Here is a 22,626-nt window from a genome sequence, read left to right as displayed (position 1 = left end):
CTTCTTGTTTCAAGAGCAATCTCAGCAAAAATTTCATAATTCAGATTCTGCTCCTTTTGAAGTGTTTAGAAATTTAGTGGTGGAAACTATTTAGTTCATGAACCTAATTTCTCCCCAATTTTCATAAACCAATGGACTCTCATGAATGTAAGGAAACAAGACAAACCAATGAGCCCACTGAGTTGAGAATAAATAGGTAACAGGTCGATGTGAAGAAGCAGCAGAATCTTCTCTGAATTTGGGGGGACAGTAAGTCTTTTCAGAATCCTTCCAATTTCTTTCAACATTTCTGTCATAAGCTATGTGGGGATATCTGCCCTTGATCAGTTTTTGGTTCCCTTTACGGTCATAATGATTTTTAAATTACAATGCTTTAGCCTAAATCTTGTATCTTGCTACTCTTGGTAAGATTTTCAACTGCTTCAAGAAGACACAGTTCCAAGCTACCACAGAAATCTAAAAGCAAGTTTGGGATGAAGATGATTTTTCTGATGATTTAGGAGGGCTTCTTACAGAAGCAATGTAGAGCTGACAATCACATCACATTAGGATTCTTTGGTCACATGAAAGGCAACTGCCTTTATTTGTTTATACACAAACACATTTATAAGTCCTAAACTGAATTTATGTCCTCATCATGTTAATCACTGTATGAGGACCTATACTAGGTTTATGTGGCAAGGTTTTGGTAGGGGGGGCCTATAGGGGTGGCTTCTATGAGCAGAGCCCAGCAGCTGCCCCATGTCAGATCGGAGCCAGCTCCACAACAGATCTGCTGCTGGCCACAGCTGAGATAGTGAGCGATGTTGGTTGGGCCTCTGGGAAAGCAGATTTAAGAAAGGGAAAAGAAAAACAAAAAAACTGGTGTGCAACAGCAGATGGGAGAGTGGTGAGAACCAGCCCTGCAGCTCCCCAGGTCAGTGCAGCAGGAGAGCAGGAGCTGCTCCAGGCATGCAGCAGCAGCTCCCCTGTGGCCTGTGGAGAGGCCCCTGGTGGAGCAGGCTGTCCCCCTGCAGCCCATGGGTCCCACATGGAGCAGCCCGTGGCCCGTAGAGGAGTCCCCGGTGGAGCAGGTGGATGTGGCCTGGAGGAGGCTGTGGCCCATGGAGAGCCCCTGCAGAAGCAGGCCCGGGGCCGGAGCTGCAGCCCGTGGAGAGGAGCCCACGCAGGAGCAGGGGTCTGGGGGGAGCTGCCGCCCACCCGTGGGGGACCCATACTGGAGCAGCTTGCTCCTGAGGGATGGACCCCATAGTACGGAGCTGTGTGGGAGCAGTTCTGGAAGAGCTGCTGCCTGTGGGCAGCCCCCACAGGCTCAGTTCGGGAAGGACGGCATCCACGTGGAGCAGGGGCAGAGAGTGACCATGAAGGAGCGGTGGAGACAAAGCATCAGGGGCAGTCTGCAGCCCCCATTCCCCATTCCCCTGCACCTCTCGGGGATAGGAGGTGGAAGAGAGCAGCAGGGGGGGAGGTGGTTTTAGCTTGCTTTTTTCTCACTGTTCTAGCTTGTTAGTAATAGGTAATAAATTAGATTAATCTCCCTATGCTGAGTCAATTTTGCCTGTAATGATAATTGTTGAGCGATCTCCCTGTCCTTATCTCAACCCTGGAGCCCCTTCCATCGTATCTTCCCCCCGTTTCCCTTTGAGGATGATGGGTGAGAAAGTGGTTGTGCTGGAGCTCAGCTGTCTAGTTGAATAAAACCACCATAGCATCTAATATGAAACAGCCCCTTTCCCAGCACTGCATGTACAAGGCAAACAGAGAAAGAGTGCTCATTGAGGCTGAGGGGGATGGAGAAATGAGGTTTAGAGACTGAAGGACTGATGAAATGTCCTGCAAAATCTGTGGAAGTGGTGCTGCTGATTTTAATTGCCTCTCCTCTTGAGCCCAGAAAAGGAGTAGCTTAGATGAAAACTGAACTTGATGTATTTCAGTCATGCAGCATCCCCTCAGCTGCAAGAGTATTTTCTTAAAACTGCTTGAACAGGACATTATGCTCACCAGCTAGCCCAGTCTGAGTGTCAGACCCAACCTATTTTCACCTTCTCTTTATACTGCTTTTCTTTCATGTTGCAGCCCCCCTTCAGAACGCTATAACAAAATAAAACACCAAAAGTCAAAATTGCTCTAAGCACTAATGGGACCAAGAGATACATTTGCAGATATACTCTTGTAAAAACTGATTTATAAAATATCTAGATGTATAATGCAAAACATTACTGGTTCATTTTTGGAAGAAATCGTGTCTGTGGTAATAGATTCTTTTTTTATTATTATTTATGTGTGTGTGTGGTTATTTATACACCTTAGTTTTCCCTGCTCTCTGAAGAGGATTTTTTTTCCCCTGAGGATATGATAGAAAGAGTTAGCAAGTATGCTTTTGAGATAATTCACCACTTCAGAACTACACATCATTCCTCTCAGCAATCACCAACATAATCTGCAACTGTAAGCAGGGAGAGAATTTAAAATAACTAGTTCTACAAGCAGGTTTCTTGGAGAAAGACATGAAGTCGGTATGTATTAATGATTGGCAACATAGATGTGTCTTTGTCTGACAAAGAAAACATATTTAATAGCACCATCAGAAAAGTTTTGAGATGAGCTGTTCAAATCCGTTTAGCTGAGGCTTTTTATTTTGCAATGAAAGACATATTATATAGTACTAAAGCTGAAGTTTGACTTAAAATTCATGTGAAGATAATTCTCAAAGCAAGAAGCTGCTCTATCATACAAGACAATGGAATGTGCCATTCTCTATTATGCACTCTATTTTATGGCTGATAGCTCTTTAATATGAAGAATCATCATCAGTTATTTGAATTAAGTTACTTTTCATTCTAAAAATTCTCTCTGATTTTACCTGATATTTTCAGCATTTATATCTAGAAGACTGCCAGGACTAAGACTGCGGAGGGCTGTTAAATGAAACTTTACATTGACTGAAATTTTAGGATGCATACATCTAAAGAGATGCATGCATGTTTAATTGGGAAAAAGTAAAGAGCAATAACATTTGTATAGGTTTCCCAAGGGGAAAACATTAGTTTAGGGCTGATATTGAATAACTGATTTTGTTTATTCCTGACTAATGGATTATGGATAATACCTGCCATACAGTTTTAGGATTACAAAAATTAACTTCAGAAAGCTGCATAGAACTGGAAGTTCAATGAAAAATAAAATCATTTTCTATACAGTTCTATAGTTCTGTGCTTTATTATTATTTTTTTTTTTAAAGCAACATGTCATCAGTAGAGATATTCAGTCACTAAACAAGAAACACCCCATGGAGTCCGGTCATTAACTACATTCATGCAGAGAGTAACTTAAAATCCTAGGGAGAGGATTTTTTAGCACCCCACAGATAATAGCAGGTTACAGCAGAAACTGGTTATTTTATCTGCAGCTGGCTGCAAAACATGATCCATATTCCCAGGGAATTTTTCTCTCCTTGTGTCACCTCAGTTTTGTGGTCATGCTGGATGCTTAATGGCCAGTGTGAAATGTTCTTTTAGAGTTCACTACCTGCTGGGCTTGGAAGTGCAAATTTGTGCTGGCTGCCCACTGTGGGTAGTCCATTAAAATGATGTTCATTCACTCATGGGCCATATCAGAGGAATAGTTGTCATAATCTGTCTGAGTGAGAGAAGTGCAACATGCTGCTAGCTGAAGAAGGTGTATCCACTGTCATCAGTAATTCTGAGGGTTATTCTTTTGTAGAAGGATGACATTTAGGTATGCCTCACTACTATTAATGCAGTGCATTCACCCATATGCCAAAAATTTCCTCTTCTTTTGAAGGTAGCAGAGAAGAATCAGACATCTGAAAAAATCCCTTCTCCTTTGCTACCCTCTCATCTGTAATTCAGCTTCTCTGGCAGTATCCCACTGACCTGCTAGCAGGCCCTGTGCAAACAGCTGCCAGAGCTTGTCAGCCTATAGGTATATAGGAATACTTATAGGTATATTACTAATTTCTCCTTTCAAAGCTGGCACATCCTAAGTGTGTCTGGAGGAAGGTGCAGGGTATGAACAGAGCAGTGATATGCAGATAGCATAAATCTTAGTAAAAGTTGCAACTTCTTGTGCTGAAATAGATTAGATTCTCTTGATGTTTGCCTCTCCATTTTATAAATCAGGATAAGCCCTCAAAATGATGGCTGGAGTGGATAGCACCTTCATCTGTCCCCTGTTGCAGAGTGGCAGGCTAGAAGCTACTTGCCTGTATGCTTTTATGTACAGAAGATTTTCTTAATCAATGGGGCTCCAAATACTATTTTGCATTGCATTTTTTCCCACTGTGCTAAGATTTTTTTGAATGGCAATATAGTAATGCAATCACATTCATTAAGAAAAGTATATAGCTGGGGTGGTTGTAACCAGTTGAAATGACAAGTAGTAAGACAAGGAGCCAAAGCCTATGACAAAGAAGTAAAAAATGGGGAACTGATGTTAAGTCGGTGCTACATGCATGAAGTCCAAAATTTAGACTTGCCAATGTTTGCACTTGGAGCATATATAAACTTTCCAGATAAGCATCTGTGGGTTTGGTTTGTTTGTTTGTTTTCCCATTAGGTCTCCACTTTTTCAGTTTCGTCAAAAGATACACTGTTCTTATATCTGAACTACTCAGATTGATCCAGGTATCTGTTGGGAGCCAATACTATCAGACTTCATATTACATCTGAGTAGCTGAGCCTCTAGTCATGTGGCAGAAGACTCACACATTGCTTTGCAGGATACCCGGAATAGCTTCTTATTTATGGAGAGGTCTAAAGGAGGGAAAACATGTACAAGACAATTAAGAAAGGAAGAAAAAGACACATCAGTAATAATGTGCCACTGTGATGATATTCTCTGTGAAGTATTAGAAGATAGTAATAAGATGAAGACAGGAAGAAGTGGTAGCAAACTACTGAGAAACAACCTCTTGCATAAACTTTTATAACCAGAAGCTGGAAGGGGAATATTTCATGGTTCCACTCTAATTATTATGATTTGGCACCAAATTTTCCTTTTAGTCTTCACCTTTTAAAACTGCCCCACATTTTAAAACGTGAGCCCTACTCTCATCACCACACTTCTCTGCAGGACTGCACTGAAGGAAACACTCTCACAAGCTGCCTTAAACCGGTATGGAAATCTTAACTATGGTCTCTGCTACTGAACTCTCTTCTAATTTTATTAGTGTTTTGACAACCAAGATATTCATATCAGATGTTCAGATTTTTTATTCTCTAAGGATGCAGCTGCCCAATAAGATGAAAGAAGTTTGAAAAACATCAAAGATGTTAGGAGGTGAAGGTGGCTCAAACCTTCTCATCCCAGTTTCCCCAGTCCTGAGTCTGAAAAAAATCTTTCCAAAACATTTTCCATGCCATGTCTTTGGCAGCTATTTAAACCCACTATTGAAGGTAAAAGGCAGGCTGCCTGATTACATGTATTTTCTTAAAGGAAATATTTATCTATCACTTTCAAGTCATTAAGGACTCACGCCCATTACAGGGTAAAAGTTCCTGGTAGAGTATGGTCATCACCCATAAGGTCTATAGAAAAAAATACGTATCTCGAGTACTTAACACTAATACAGAACCAGAAAAAGCAGCAAATATGTAGGGATTCTTTCTTTTAGGCTTAAACAAACACCATTTTTTCATGATGTGCTATCTGCAAATCCATACTTGAAGCTTGAGTTGTTGAGAACTAGTTTTCGATTTTGGTTTAAAATGTTTTACTGTATTCTTTCTAAATACATATCAAAGGTTCATCTATTTAGCAAATCAAATCAGCTTGGGCATCAGACATCCCATACATGTCTGCATGACTACAGCTTATATTATTCTTCTGCCAGGCTGTCCTAATGAAATATTTCTGGAGATGCATTTTCTTCCTATATAGGTCACTATTCTGTTCCTCATTTTTCTTAAATTTTGTCTTGATGACTAAAATACTTGACTAATGACTAATGTCTAAATAACTTGTCATTTATTTGTGGAAAAAAATCATATGGAAAATATATCTAAAACCACTTCAAACAAGTAAAGCTTCCCCCTCCCTCCCTTCTTCCCCCAAGGCCTGTATTTAAAGGTGTTATTGCTAGTTCTAAAATAAGATTGTTTCAAAGAAAGTGAATGGTAGCTTTCTTTCTGCCTATGACCAAAGAAAGTTACAAATGATTCCTATTTGTAACTTCTTATTCCTTTCAATATGGGTGATAATAAACTTGGTACAAGTATTTTCCATATAGAATTTATATGTCATTATAGTCTTTTTCCTACAGTAAGAAAATTAGAAAATCTTAGCTCACTCGATTTCACTAATTATTAATTTTTTCCTCTCTGGCACCCTTTCTAATTTAATCTCCTTTGAAGCAGAATGCTCTGGGATTTTTATTATTATTTTTTTCAATAGAATGGTTTGAGTTGGAAGGGACATTAAAGATCACCCAGATCCAAATCCTTGCTATGGGCAGGAACACCTCCCACTAGATCAGGTTCCCCAAAGCCCCATCCAGCCTAGACTTGAACACTTGAACACAACAACTTCTCTGGGTAACCTGTTCCAGTGCCTCACCACACTCTGAGTGAAGAATTTCTTCCTTGTATGTAATCTCTCTTTTTCTTACCATTAATGTTACCATACTGCATTTATACAAATTAAGCTGGTAGAGGAAAATAATCCATGCACAGAAGATGATAAATACCCAGAAACTACACCTACTAATTAAGTTCATATAGTAACAAGACAGAGACAATGCCAATGAGGTTTTGCTATGCATACCCAGTCAGTCCTCTAAACTGGCAGAATAGTCAAGAATAAAGACTTAAATATAGAAGGCTGCTACAACTTCAATCCCATCTCCTAACACACGATCTTCACAATAAATGTGTCCAAGCTGACTTAGAAGAGACAGAACTCTGAATTTGCTTTTTGAAGATATGCTTTGATCTTTTTTGGTAGTTTGATTCAGAAAGATATGTTATGTATTAGTGTGGCTTTATATTGCTGCTGAGTTTGGTGCCAGAAACTACACACCTCTTTTAAAAATGTTTAGTACAGATGCTAGGACCAACTGGAATTGATTTATTCCATTTAGAGTTCATTGCTAATTCACAAGTTAGGTGTTTCATTCCTTTATTATTAATTTTTCTTTTTCTTATTTTTTTTTTCCCTGTCAGTTGAGCCCCACATGGCTCTATTTCTGGGTTTTGTTCTTTGTATACATACCAATTCCTGTTTGCTCCAGTTATTTGTCAGTATGGTCCAAATATTTACTTTAAGACAACATCTAAGTCTTCCTGATTATTGTATATCTAAGAATATCTCAGCTGCTGTTTCTAACCTTAACTACAAGACACAGACATTTTAGTATGCAAAATTAATGTCCCCTTATATAATGTATAACCTGTTCAATTCTACTGAATAATTAAAGATAAACTTCCTAGAGCAAAGTATTTACAAATCAAATACTTGGCATAAAGCAGTGCTTTTCAAAACACTTGTGACATTTGGAGTTTCTGTATTGGAATTTCTTTTGGATTTCTGTGCATAGAAGAAAGTTCATGTCATCTATTCATGACAGAAGAATATTAACATTATTTTAATAATTTAGGTTATGGGACAGGAGGGACCCTTTTAATCATTGAGTGATTCTGGATTTTTATTCCCACTTTTCTAGTGGTGGAAGACTGTTCTTGAACTTTACTGCTAGCAACCTCTGTGACATAGTATTTGCTTCACATCTTTCTATCTTCACTGCTCTTATGAAGATTGAGCGGGAGTGAGCTAAGGATATTCAGGATAGTACACCTGTGTGCTGTTCACAGAACAGGAGTCAAGTGAGAGAGGCACCACAAGATGCTGGCACTCTGCTCCTCGAACCTCGGCTGTGGAGAGGAACAGCAAACCAGGTGGGTCTTAGAGGTGATGGAGAGCAGACACTGATAAGGACTGGGGAGGGTGAGCAAAGTTTTCTGCAATTCAAGAATCCAGAGACCTGGCTGAGACTCAGAAGAGTGGTTCTCCAACTGCATGGACACAAAGGGAGGAAATGTTATTAACCTCTCATTTCTATTCTGTATGATCTAGTAATTTTGAGTTTGCTATTTAAGTGTACTAGTTTATAATCTCTCTCTCTCTCTCTCTTTTTTATTTTTATTTTTTTTTTAATTTAGTGTTGTTTTCTTTGGGAGTTCTCAATGAAAGGATTTGTACACATCTGCTTCAAAGCTCTAGATAACTGCAGTTCTGTCACATTCAGGCCATGTTGCATTTTTTTTTTTTGTTAATGGCGATATTTTCAATATAGGGCTTAAAAATCTGCTTAATGACTCTTCCTGTTAATTTTTTTTGCAGTCACTCAGGAAAGTCTCCCTTTTTCCTGACCGTTCCTTACTGTCTAGTAGCTAACTGCTGTGGTCCAGTTACAGCCTACCATCTTTAAGTTGACAAACTTGATAATGTGAACTTGACAAACCTGGTGAAATTTATTTCCATTAGTATGAGAGTTCAGGTATGAGGTTTTGTAGCAAAATATTGATCTTGCATTTTCTTCTCCATAGTATCAGGCACACTAACATTGTGTAACTTTGTTTTACGTTTCAGATTGTACTGGGTTTATGTGACAAGGTTTTGTTAGGGAAGGGCTTCAGGAGAAAACTAGTGGCCTCTGGTCTTCCCTTTGTTTTTGCCCTTGTTTTTTCAAGCCAGCAAAATAATCCTTCTCTTGATCTGTGTCAAGCCAGCATTCTCCAGTCTCTGTAAATGCATTATTAAGTTCTTTTATGGTGTCATCGGTCTTCCCTAGAATAAGATCATCCACTATGCTCCATTTCAGAGCTGTTGCAGAAGCACCTGGTAAGTCTTCTACTTAATCACACCCAAGTGCATCAGTGAGCACTGGTTTGTCTCTGTAAGTGCTTTTCTGCAAATGCGAAAACCTATTGTACCTCATACGTTATTGCTTTTCTCCTGCTCTTTCTTCATCTTCAAGTTGTCTCGCTGATCTCTTAATATATATATATATATATAATTTTTTTCCTGCATTACCATCGTTCTCACTAATTAAGCTCTTCTCACTCAAGGTAGCTCTTCAAAAATACCCAATATATATGATTACATTCTCAGCTATGAAAATAGACCTAAGAATATAGAGCAGTAAAAGCCTGGAGCTTACGATGACCAGTGGATGATAGACACTTCTTATGATGGAGTGGAAAAAAAGAAATGTCCTTTGTGTCAGAAAACATGATGGCTAGGAAAATGGTTTTCTCATTGTTAGAAAGTTTGTATCATTTCATATTAGGAGAAAGATGAATGTGCAAAAGGGGAATAGAGTATGTAGCAGGATTAATACTCATTTTGAAGCCATCAGTGAATCAATCTGTTAATGATAAAGAAAGATAATTCAATACTGACTTCATCAATAAAAAATTCTCTTCCTGAAGAAAGATGAAGTAAAAAATACATTTTTATGAAAGCCTTGTGAGTCTTGAATTACAGTCGTACGAAATAGCACATTGTCCTGATTAATTGTAATGATTATGAAGGAAAAGAAAATGTGCAGAAATCAATGCCAAGGAATAAGAGTCATCTTATAAATGGTGAGAGTAACACAGCATTATTTGGTTTTGCTTCACCTAAACTGTAATATTGAGAAAAACACAGATGTACTGAGATTAAATTTCAGCTAACAAAACGAACTGTATTGAAACAGTCAATATTGACTGTTTCAAGACAAAAGAATGTAAAATGAAGTTTGAATTGAGTCCAGCTATGTCCTAAATCACAGAGGATTCATAAGAAAAGTCTTGTTATAATAAAGAGCTAATAAAACACATAAACAACACAGATTAACTGCAATAAATATAATACAGTCGACAGTAGGCTCAACATAAGGCAGCAGTGTGCCCTGGCAGACAAGAAGGCAAACCACATTTTGGGGTGTATTAAACACAGCACAGACAGCAGTCAAAAGAGGTGATTCTGGTAAGATACTTAGCATTTGTGCTGCCTCACCTTGAGTATTGTGTGCAGTTCTGAGCTCTACAATATAAAAAGGATATTTTTATACATCCTTCCAAGGATGTATACTGGATGTATACAAAGATGTATTTATACATTCGTTCAAGGAATCCCTTTCAAGGGATCCAGGGACACTTGAATGTGTCCAGAGGAAAGCAACAAAGATGATGAAAGGGCTTGAAGGGATGCCCCATACGGAGAAGATGAGGATCCTTGGGTCATCTGGTCTGGAAAAAAAGGCTAAGAGGTGACCTCACTGCTCTCTGCACCTTCCTGAGGAGGGGAAGCAGAGAGAGGTGCTGGCCTCTGCTCCCTGGGAACCAATGACAGGACATGTGGTAACAGCACAAAGCTGTACCAGGGGAGGTTCAGACTGGACATTAGGAAAAATTTCTTTACCACAGAGGTAAAGACACTGGAACAGGCTTCCTAGAGAGGTTGTTGAAGTCCCTTGTCTGTCAGTGTTCAAGAGACATTTGAACAATGTATGTTTTAATTATATAATATGCTTTAATTTTTGGTTAGTCATGAAATAAATGGTCAGGCAGTTGGACGCAATGATTGCTGAAGGTCCCTTCCAACTGAGCTATGCTATGCTATGCTATGCTATTCAATTCTATTCTATTCTATTCTTGAAAAGTAAGTTTTCTATGGAGAGGTGATACTTTTTTATGACCAGCAGACGCAACTGGAAAACTGTATTAGCTAAATCAACAGATTTAATAAGACAACATCTCTTGTTATAAATCCCACTTCTTTTATATCCTGAAAATTAAAATTATTGAAATACTACAACTAAAAAAATTTGAAAAGTACAAAATATAGACAACAATTCATGTCTTACAAATAGGAGGAAGTTAGAAGCATTATTTTATGAAGGGTTGAAAGCCTGATGGCATCAGAGACTCAGTACACAGAATTAAATAATAAATTACAGTAAAAATCAATAGGATTAAAAAAAAAAAAAAAAAGGATTAGCAAAAAATATTTTCATATGTTGTTTTTCTTTGTGGTTCTTCTAACAAATCTTTGTGATACCTTATTTGTATGGGTCTTTCTCTTGCTTTGATATTATCATTAAGCAACATTGGTATCCCTTCCTTTTCCAAGAAAAAAATTACGACCTATCTTGGTTAAACATGCTGGTTGTCTTTAGGTTTACTAGATTTAGAACTGAGACAGCTAAAATTATGGATAACTAATTCTTATTTGTTTAACTTTGCTATATTTGGGGAAAGAACATTACCAAATAAATTATCTTCCAAAATTACCTGACTGTGACTGTGACATAGCTTGATTTAATGTATTTCACTGAGTTATGCTGGTTAGCCACCTCTTAGAATTTGTACTGTAGCTCCTTTGCAAAGTAATTGTTCAAGTGGTCTGTAAGGCAATCATGTTCATATATACATTGGGAAACATTACATGCAATGGGACCCATAGTATATCAAAACAAGAAATGAGCAGCTTTGGCTTTTTTTTTCCTTCTTTTTTTTTTTTTCTTTCCTTTTTCTCCTTTTTTTTTTTTTTTTTTTTTTTTTTTTTTTTTTTAAATACTGTATTTCAAAGCTTAGTACTGATAGTAAGGAATTGAATATAAATCTCAGCTTCAGGGAAATTTAGTGACAGTCTCTTCTCTCATCTGGTCAATATGGATCTGTTCATTTTTGAGGTTATTGTCTGCAAAGAAGAAAAAGGGAGGACATTTCTTTCTTATAAGATGAAACTTCAGTGTCACTCTCTCAGACCAGACGTAGGGATAAAGGAAAAGGCATTGAGAATTTTGACCACCTAAAAAGCCTGTTCATCCTTCTGAGCCTTCTGAGCCTGTCAAACACATTGAGCTATTTATAATGGGAAGCAGTTATATATTTGTCTCAATTGTAACTGTTCAGCTCACTGAATCCCCAGATTCCTTACCAGTGTATTACCAAGATAATTTATGGCCAGCTCCCTGCTGGTGTAGGGCCTCATTAAATGTGTATCCTCTTTGACTTGGTATGCCATCTCCAAAACACAGGCCCACCACTAATTCCATGCTTACACATCTCACACTAAAAGCATGAATTAAAGCTGTTACAATATAGAGCTCTTAGGTATGATGTGGTAACTAGCCTAAGGGAAATTCCCACTCAGGCAACAAAAACAATGAAATGGATCTTATTTAAGCTGAGGCCCAGAAACTGGAAGAACCCATCTACCTGTATCTTAAGACTTGGAGGAGATGGTATTTATAGGGAAGTACAGGAGTCTGAAAAGTTTCCTTTCAAGCTCTACAAATTAAAACAGACACAAAGCTGTTGCCATTTAGAAATGAAAAAGTAAGAAGGTTGCAACTGGAAGTGGAAAATGGATTTGGAAAGAGATTTAATTTTAATGGAGAAGCTGGGTGAAAGCTAGGGGCAGGAGCAGGCACCACTTAGGCCTGTATGTGATGTCAAGTGGAAAGCTCAGGAGAGGGATGCTGGATGCTGGAGTAAGATTGATTTAACAATAGATGCAATTTAAGTGAAAAGGCTAAGGTGCTGGCAACAGGGGGTTGAGATGGCATCCATTTAAAAGCAGATCTAATTTAAACAGAAAGGCCAAGGAGGTGGAAGGTGGAGACTAAAATTAAATCAATATTGAATTAGCTAAGTAGAAGCTTGAATCAAATCTGCTAGTTTAAAAAAAAGGGCATACTGTGAGTATTTGGGGACCAAGGAATGGACCTAAGAAATGTCAACGAGCTGTCAGTATACAATATATTGCCTCTAGATTGAAATTGTATTTCCATTTTAGTAAGAATGTTATTTATTACAGTAGTAAACCAAGAAATCTTAAAGGAAGGTGTAATTCCCAGCTTAAGGAAAAATGCATTATTATAATTATATACCTATTTGAAGCAAATTGTCTTTTAGGTATATATTAATCTATGTATATATATACCTGGGATATGGTATATAGTATTCAGAATCACAGAATCACAGAATTGTCTAGGCTGGAAGAGACCTCAAGATCATCGAGTCCAACCTCTGGCCTAGCACTAACAAGTCCTCCACTAAACCATATCTCTAAGAATCAACAACAGAAATGTTTGACATTAATTACATTTGCAAAACAGGAATTTATAAGGTAGTAATGAGCTAGCCTTTAAATCCTGTCCTTTCTAGTTATCAGTCTGGAAACCAACTAAAGGCTAAGGAGAGTTTGTATTTACCTATGTTTGGAACAAAATATGTGTGTGATATATATATATCAATACACACACACATTCATACACATATACACATTCACCTACATACATGTTTATCCATTTATTCATAAAGGTCAGAATTGGCCAATATATGCCCTGGTAGTGTTCTGACACATTTCTCTGTTCAGAGAAATATGTTAGTACGCTCTGCAAAAAATAAATCAAAAATATTTTGCTTTCCATAAAAATATTTCTAAATGTTTAAATGAAGGCCCATTTAAACATTATATATATATATATACACACACACACACACACACACACACACACACACACACATATATACACATATATATGCTACTGCTCTCATCTATTAATATTCTGTGGAATATTCAACAAAAATTCAACAAAAATTCTTTGTGATAAAGTGATAAAGTGATAGTTTACCACTGAATTTCAGGAAAAAAAATCCATTTCATATTTATAGGAAGAATTGTGGATAGGCACTGGAGGACCTTATAATGAGTGATTTACCCTTATCCTTTAATGAAAAATAAATAAGCTGCTGGCTAGCATGAAAATAGTATCTAGACTATCATCTTCATACCTATGCCAGAAAAGATAGTCAGAGTTTAATGCATAATTAAACTTGGTGACGGCAGAGGAAATTAGAGGCAACCCTACAGTAAAAAATGAGTTCTTTACTGAAGATGTATTAAAATATTTTGTTCAAGTGGTTCAGAAACTCAGGGAGAATTTCTTCAAGTTACGTGAGTTGCATATTATAGCAGGCTATGCTTCATCAATGAAAAACTGAATTAGTTTATATGTCTTTTAGATGTTGCTACTCTCTCATACTTCATCTACACCCTACTTGGATAAACCCTACATGTTACATTGCACATTAAATTTATGATACTTTCAGGCAGATAAGTTTTGCTGCTGCTAGAAATATTCCAGAGCCAAGACTTCCCCTTCTGTATATTATGCACTATCTATTATTTAAAGACCATCTCTCAGCTAGAACAAGGTGTTCTGTAACAGTCCATGGAGATTACATCTGGAAACAAAGACTATTTTGTACATTTTGCTAGAGGACTGTAAAAGCAGAGGATGGAATGGGTGTTTTGTTCTTAGTTGTTTTCCTGAAATGGATTATTCATCTACAGTTTTAAAGCAGAATAAAGAAGGGGGAATCACGCCTCCACTGTAATTTATTTATTTATTTATTTATTTTTCCACTGACTTAACTAGGATCAAGATTTCTTCTTGTCTTCAGCATTTATATTGTTTAACAGTTTTTATTTTATGCTACTTCAGAGGTTTTACATTTGTTTTTCTGAATTGTATCTATGTGCTTATTTCCATAGGAACAAGAACAAATGCTTGTTCAGGCAATTGTATAATAAAGCAATGTAAAAAAAAAAAAAGTAAGAAAAGAAAAGAATGTAGTGTTAATTTAAATAGTATAATGTGCCATAGGTATTTGCTCCTTCATTAAATATTTCAGAATTCACTATATCAGTTCAAAATAGAACCAAACATGCATTTTCAGTCAATTCACACATTAAGGCTAATGATATGTAGGAAGACACTAACAGGACTGTAAGACCATGAAATGTTGTTGCAATAATAGGTTTATCCTGCATATTTACTGTACGGGAGAAAGTGGAGTAAGCATGATAGCAAATAGGTGAGTCTGCATCTAATCAGTAAACTCCCAACTGGACAGGCCTCTCTTGTCTATGGAAGCTGGAAGCTGACATTTGGCTCCATTAAATTTTTGGTGGGGTTGGCCTGTGCCACCACTGAGCTGAGGGAGCCTCCTGGACACTTATGGTGGTATTTCTGATCGTATGTCACCTGCTTCTCTTCTCTGTTTTATAGTGGACATCTACAAGGCAATAACAGCAGCCATTGTCTTACTGGTACACCAAATTCTGTGATTTTGTGTCATTCTTCCAGATGAGCAGATGCAAATTTCTTTTCAAGCCTTCCAAAAATACTGATTGTCATTTTGCAGATATGCAAAAGCCAGGAGAATACTCTCAACCTGGAAGCTACAGTGCTGTTTGAGAACCAGGAAGCAAAACTTACCATCATTTAAAAAGTCTGTGTCAAGCATATTCATCTGCTGGTCAGTAACAGCACATTTTGTTTCAATACCTAAAGTCATTATGGCCTAAAGATGAAAGTGGTGAGTGCTAAAGCTCAATAATGATCTTTGGCTGCTGTTTGGAAAGTTTCACAAGTATTCATTTTCAGTGAGATAATTTAAGATAGTCGTCATCTGAGGATGTTTGAATCTGGTAATGCCCAATAGAAGTTTAACGCAGTATCCTCTTTCTTGGTCATCTTTTATGTTAACTGTTTTATTGTAAAAATCATATATTTTTTAGGAGTTAAATGGACTCAACCATATGGGAAATTGCAATTGATGTAAAGATATTAGTAGTGGATTCCCAAATACTGCTTAGTTAAGTAAACATGTATATTTATACATAAAGGTAATCACACAGACATGGATATGTTACTACTATTAGCTACTATGATAGCTCTTCATTCCTTTTGCAAAACATAGCATATTTATAAGAAATTTATCACTGCTGGACCTCCTGTGTAACTACAAAAATTAAAAGCAAATAAAAAATTATCTTGCTTTAGATTACTGACAACAGATGCTCAATGATGTGCATAAATGCAATACCATATGTCAGATAAAGCATTGTGGTAGTTTTTCAGTGTTGTTAATAATTTGGTTTACTTAATTTTTGTCTAATGATAGCACATGGAGGTTCCTATAGATAACGCAGTATAGGGGAAACTCGCTTTTTAAAAAGCGGGTTATTGTCTTCTGTTCTGAAATACAGCAGAGATCTAAAAACAACTGGTTCAGGGGAGAGACAAACAAAAAACATTTTTTTTTTTTTGTTAACTTTGTTCTTGTGGTTTCATTTGTTGAATTAAACTTTTCTTTATGATGAATGGAAGCCCTTTCCCTTATTTTCATTTATGTACAAAAGAGGCTTGAACTTCCTTGGATTGACCTTTTGATATTTCAGTCTTGTTTTTATAATGAATGGTGAAAGAACGATTGTAGGTTTGTCATAAATCTTCCTCTCTATTTTCATGTCTTTTTCCTTATGCAATTTATATGCAATTCAGCTTCTACTTTACATATTCACGTACAGTACAGAACTATCACTTTTGAGATTTGTCAATGTCATATTTATGAAATAGTATTTAGCAGCAATAATGATATTGTTTCTCAAAGAAAGTCCAGAAAATATTTATAAATTTAAAAACATTTTTAACATTTTTATTTTGCCTAGTCTCCAGACTCCACTTTATTAAAAGCATTCTGTAACTCTGACAGGGTGGTAACAAGCTTCTGAGTTCATTTTTTGGAGAAAATGATTCACAAACAGGATAGTGACAGGCTTTTATGATTACGGATTTCACTTATTCTGTTCCTTCAAAAGGGCTTATATAGATTGATAGATCTACAAAGATAGAAATGAAAAAATGAAAGGAAGAGATATAAATAGACTTTTTCATTAGGATGAATGATGGAAGGTATTAACCCCACTACAGCAGCGTGCCTTTTACATGTCTTCTTTTTTATTCCTTTTGACCTGCTATCATCTTCTTTCTAAGTAAAAGTTAACTACAGTCTGGAATGTAGGTAAAGGTGAGCAATAGCTGGAAATAAATGTTTCTTCAAGCATTATTACTGTTCAGAGAAGTGTCCATCAGCCAAAATGTCAGCCTCAAAATCCATTTAAGCACTGCACAGAGGCTAAACAGGCAGCTATTATTAATTTTTAAGTCTGCCTGACAGGTTTCAGACCAAGAACTGGGGTTAACTTGATGCACTGAATATTGCAGAATGTATTTAATTAGGGAGGCTGTGACTCTCAGATGGCCGAGGATTTCTTATATGCAAACGACTGCAAAAATATGATAGCTGCATTTACCTAAGAAAGGAACCTGTTGCATCATATTAAAATGCATAAAATTGCTCTTTCATTACAGTTTCTTGAACTTTTATCCTAATGTAATCATTAAATAATTTAAACTTGACTATTTTGAAGCACCACTGTACTTCTCTTTTAAATAATTTTTTTTCATTATACTGCAAGTTAACAATATGAATTTTTCCAGAATAAGCCCTATTCATTTTTATGCTCTCTAGTTACCAAACCAAATAATTTTCCCACTGCGCCTTGCATGGATGTTTCCTCATTTAAAACATAGCTGTGGAATTAATATAAATGAATTAACATTTGTCTTTAATGTATTTATCTATAAAAATGAAGGATTATAAAACACAAATAGGCATTAAGACACAAATCAGCCCAAAGGGCTATTTAGTTGCTTCTGACTGGATTCGGGATCTTAGAAAAATATATATTAAAAAGCAACAAACTAGAAATTATTTCACTCCACTGGTTGTTAAACCTCCTAGATGTATCAGTTCTGCTGTTTGCTCCACTTCCAGCACACAGCTTTTTTTCTCTGTCCCAGACAATCCTCTGCTAAATAATAATAATAATAATAATAATAATAATAATAATAATAATAATAATAATAATAATAATAATATATTCACACAAGAATCTGGAAGATTATAATCGTACAAGTGAAAATGGGAAACTGACACAATCCTAATGAAAGATTTTAGGTACTGTTATCTCATTAGCATTTCATATGCTTTATTGTTTAATAAATAAGTCAATTGTCCATTCTCATTGATTTAATTTTCCATTGATATCATACAGCATGAAACTCTCAGAAGATGGTGGGTAGCAGTTAGAGGATAGAGGGTCTGGGGTAAATGCATTTTGTAAGTGAATAAGGCCATTACCTTGACAATAACCCTCTTGGGGGGCCCCAGATGTAAACTGCTTATACTCTTTATCAGGTGATGGTATTTTCCAAGAATATGCTATGTTCTTTGGTCTGAGTTTTGTATTTCTTTCACACATGCCTAAACACTGATATGTGAAGCACACTATGAAGGACTAAACAAACAAACAAAATATATAAAACACCAATGGAAAAAGTAAAGTATCTTCCTGGGTATAGATATCTGTGTCAGTATGCGTGTGTGCACATACAGGCAGCATTGCTTTTCTAAAAGTACTGCAGCCTGTGTCTTTCTTATGAGTTTGTCAGACTTCCTGATCATTTAATGAAGCCTCCCCATTCCATTTTGTTAGCAGTTGTCTCATACACAAAATTTCCCGACATCAATATGAAGCCTGTATGAAAAGCAGCTGTATGAAAAGAACATTTGTCTCTCCATTTCTCTGTAGTCTTTAGTCCACATCTCGTATATCTTGCTGCCACCCTCACCTTTGGAGCTATCCTATATTACCAGTTCCTGACTAATCAGCACTTCGTAGCTTTCTAAGGGAGCGTTGTTTAGGCTTCTGCTCCTCCTTAAGACCTACATTTTATGTTGCTTCTCCAAGTGTTCATATTTCTCATTTACTGCTCCAGGTTCCTTTAGCCTTTTCAAAGTGAACAATGTGTACAACAATTTAATGACTTCCTCCCACTAAATATTATCCGAGAATTTCTTTGCTATATTTACTTGGTATTAGAAACCTAAATGAAAGCATGAAAATAGATTTGACACTAATAACTGTCACATTAGGATGGAGAACTGAACACAGTATTGTTTGTAACAGTGGAAAAATATATTCACACTGTTTTCATCAAAAAGTCTATTTTTCCATCACAGCCATGAATTACCTGAATTATGTTTTCAATAAGATTTTCAAGATATTACCAAATACTTTCTTAAGACATGAATTATTTTTTTGTACTCTATTTATCTCACCCACTGGTGCTATTCTATAAAGAAACAAAACAACTATGTTAAGATTTATGAGTAAAACTTAAGAAATAAATATTTGGTTGTACATTATTTATCCTATAGCTATATATATATATATATATATTTTTTTTTCCTAAAGGCAGATATACTGCTTAATTCCTTACATATGAGAGGAGGTAACTGACACAAACACATCCTTTTATTTTAAATAGTTTTGTTCTGCTTGCTCCTGTTTGCTCATTCAATATCATTGCAGTTTCACTACTGTTTTTAAGAATACTTATGATAGTCATGTGCTTATAGCAAGTTTGTTAGGCAGTTCTCACAGTCACTTTTCACACAGCTTCCTACCAAAGCATTCAACATATTCATATTTTTCCAAAGACCATTTAATTGTTTTTGATAAATGCTTTTTAAAAGATACTCACATTTTCAAACTCTGAACAATATATGGGTATGTATATGTGTTTTCTTGATAAAAGCATGTTAAGAACACGGAGTCAGCATTTCTGATGTGTGGTCTAGTTACTTTTAAGTGCTGAATAGGTCTATCTAATTATTGATGAGAGTAATACAGTACACTGTAAATGGCTTGACCTGTCATCTGCATTAACTTTACTGCCGATAAAACTGTCATTTGGAAAAACAGACTAAATGTCTTCAGGAGCTTTGGTTCAAATTTAAATATACATACAGAAAAACTCATGTATATATGCAGCATGGATCACATCCTTTTCAGCAGAATGACTGGTTCATGCAATTGGTTCACAGATCCCTACAAACAAGTTCAGTAAGTATAATCCTGACACTTGTAGTACCTAAATACTACAGTGTAAGTATGGGTTTGAGCAAAATTTGTTGTGTACATGACTGTCATATTCTGCCATTTTTATAAACTTTGTTCTTCATCTTGGTAGTTAATGCAAGACTAAGTCTCACCCCAGGTACTGTAGCTCCAGAGATGGATAGGTGTGTATCAGTACTTACAGCTGTCCTCTTCCTCCATGAAAATACTGATCACGTAACAGGCATACACAAATCCAATCAGCTGCATGAAAGAAAAGGAAAAGCAATCATTAGAACACTCTGAACACTTATTAAGCTTTTATTACAATGCTATATAAATACAGGTATCACAGCTATATTTAGAAAAAATTTGCTTCAATTTCCTGAATTTATATGTAAATTTCAGAGCAAGTGGTCACAAACAGATAAATTAAAGAGACTTTCTCTTTTTTTTGCACGTTACATTATATTTTAAGATCTTTTTCTCTTTTCTAGCCCCACTGAGATCATCACTGATGAATGCTACTACAAAACATTAGGTCTGAACATCATGTTCGAAAGTGCTTGGATCTTGATATTTAGCTACTATGTACATTCCTTTGTTTGTTGAATACTTCTGTGCTCACGTGGCTCTGTCAACATTCAATGCTGAGGGCCCCCTAAGAACCTAATTAAGATATAAAGAAGATAAAATATTTACTGAGTGCTATAGAATTAAGTTATAGTAAAGGTATTATAGAATCCACAAGAGATATCATTTGTCTTAGATAAAGTGATCCAGTGAAGGACTGCTTGGCCAAAGTTTAACTTGATATGTGAAAAATCATGATTTAACTAAACAGTAAAGTTGTGTTATGATTCATCTGCATTAGGAAACACCTTATCAGAAGGACCTATCTGCAAACCACATTCACTATGCAAGAAAAGAGCAGACGCATTTCCTCAGAGGACAACACCAGCAAAATCATGCCATTATTTTAACAAGAGCTCCCATAAGTACTTTCTTCCCTGTCCAGCTCTGTGTCACTTGTGCAACTGAGAGGAAGGGATTAAAATCTTAGGACCAGGGAATAGAAACTCTGCTCATTAGCTTTTCATACAGACAAAATGTTTTCTTATGGCCATCACCAAAGATGAAGAAAATTCCACTGGGAAAGAAAACATAATAAACTGCACTGCCCAGACATGTCCATGCTTGAGAAAATATTGTTTGTGCAGCTGTACACAATTTGTGCTATCTGAAAGCCTTGAAGAGGCTGTTCATGAAAGATTTCTAAAATAACCTAGAGATTAGTGTTGTGTTTTTTTTTTTTTTTTTTTTTAATCTTTTTGTCTGATCCATTAAAAAAAAAAATCTAATTAAAATAGTTCCTTTAAGGGTGTCATGGATCGACCATCTGAGAAGGAGGTAATTTAATAGCATCTAGACAGGTATAAGCTCCTTCACTGGCACAGAAATCATTCCAACCTGCTTTCTTCTTGAGCTATACCAGGAGCTTTACAAGCAGCTCCAAGATCCTCTCTGCAGACAAAAAGCTTGTCCACACAAGGGAATTCAGGGAAGTTAAGATGAATTAACTAAAGCTGTGAAATCAATGCATGTAAGATAAAGCACATTAAATCCCTGTGTGGCCTTTTCCATTCAGAAATAAAGTGGCCTCAGTTCACTGTAGCTTAATCCTCCTCCAAGGGATTAATCTTCCCCATGGAGAATTAAGCTTCAGTACACCCAGGCCAAGTTCCGTGTGAATGAGAGCTGTCACAGCGTTGCAGCCCAGTCCTGCCAGCTTCCTCTCTTGGGCATTCACCTCACCGATGTTTTGGGAAAATGAGCCAGTAAGTCTAATCCAGCTTTCCTCTTGCTTTGAGCAAGCTGCAGCTTCCTTAGCTTTTTTGGGAGTCATATTTACTGGGAGAAATTGTCACAGCCTTTATCAGGTGGGTATTGGATCGAAGTGTCTTTCACATAGGTTAACTGAAGCACGATTATATAAAGGCTTTCAAGGGATAAAAAAAAAATCACATTATATTTGAGGTATATTGCTTGTGCCACCCAAACATTACACATAGATTAAACTGCTATTGCATTAAGTATCATACAAAACAAACAAACAATCAAACAAACCAGAAAATGAGTGGCTTTTCAAGAGGAAATATCACCTGCCTATCTGCTTATTTACAGTATTTCCAGGTCACCACTGACAGTGTGAGATTTGACTAGACAAGTCACTTGGGTTTGTTTCTTCTCCCTAAGTATGTGACTGAAATATTTTGAAGAGAAAAGCTGCTGAATAAATAATGAACACAATAAAAATGAATTGTAGTACAGCTTTTCAGGACAATAACAATTCATGGAAAACATGGTATCAAAAAAAAAAAGAAAAATAAAAAAATCAATAAAACAGATTAGACAATTTTAAATGGACCTGTCCTAGTAATTCTCCCTCTTTTATGCCTCTAGATGAGGTTACTAGCTATACCATACAATATTTGAAGACTATAGGCCACGATTAAATAGAATTAAGCATACATAAGAGACTGTATATGAAGGGAATTGCAAGTGGTCACAGGCATCGCAGCAATGATGCCCAGCAAGTTGGCAGTGCAGCTTGGCATGTGCCCTGGATTGGGGGTGACCTCTTGCTTTGTGGAATATCTTGCAGGAAGCACATATTTTTTGTGCTATATAATGTGTGCTGGGGTCATTCTAGATATAGGCTCCAACCTCTGCAGTTCTTCCGCACCATTCCCATAACAATATTTGGAATCTGACTACAGAAAAGACCACATTTTT

General features: G+C 36.5%; 1 protein-coding gene across 3 annotated transcripts in view; it reads right to left on the bottom strand.

The window, feature by feature from the left end:
- The window catches only part of NKAIN3 (sodium/potassium transporting ATPase interacting 3), a 372,388-nt gene that overhangs the window by 5,186 nt on the left and 344,576 nt on the right, over positions 1–22,626 (bottom strand). For 2 of the 3 annotated variants that reach the window (XM_068671971.1, XM_068671970.1), the window contains exon 5: positions 20,034–20,094. In XM_068671971.1, the coding sequence (XP_068528072.1) occupies positions 20,034–20,094 (61 nt within the window). Of the gene's footprint in view, positions 1–19,985; positions 20,095–22,626 lie in introns of all 3 variants that reach the window. The other variant, XM_068671972.1, reaches the window with a different exon arrangement.

This window comes from Anas acuta, chromosome 2, assembly GCF_963932015.1.
Source record: "Anas acuta chromosome 2, bAnaAcu1.1, whole genome shotgun sequence".
Taxonomy (NCBI): domain Eukaryota; kingdom Metazoa; phylum Chordata; class Aves; order Anseriformes; family Anatidae; genus Anas; species Anas acuta.
This window is presented reverse-complemented; position numbering and strand designations above follow the sequence as displayed.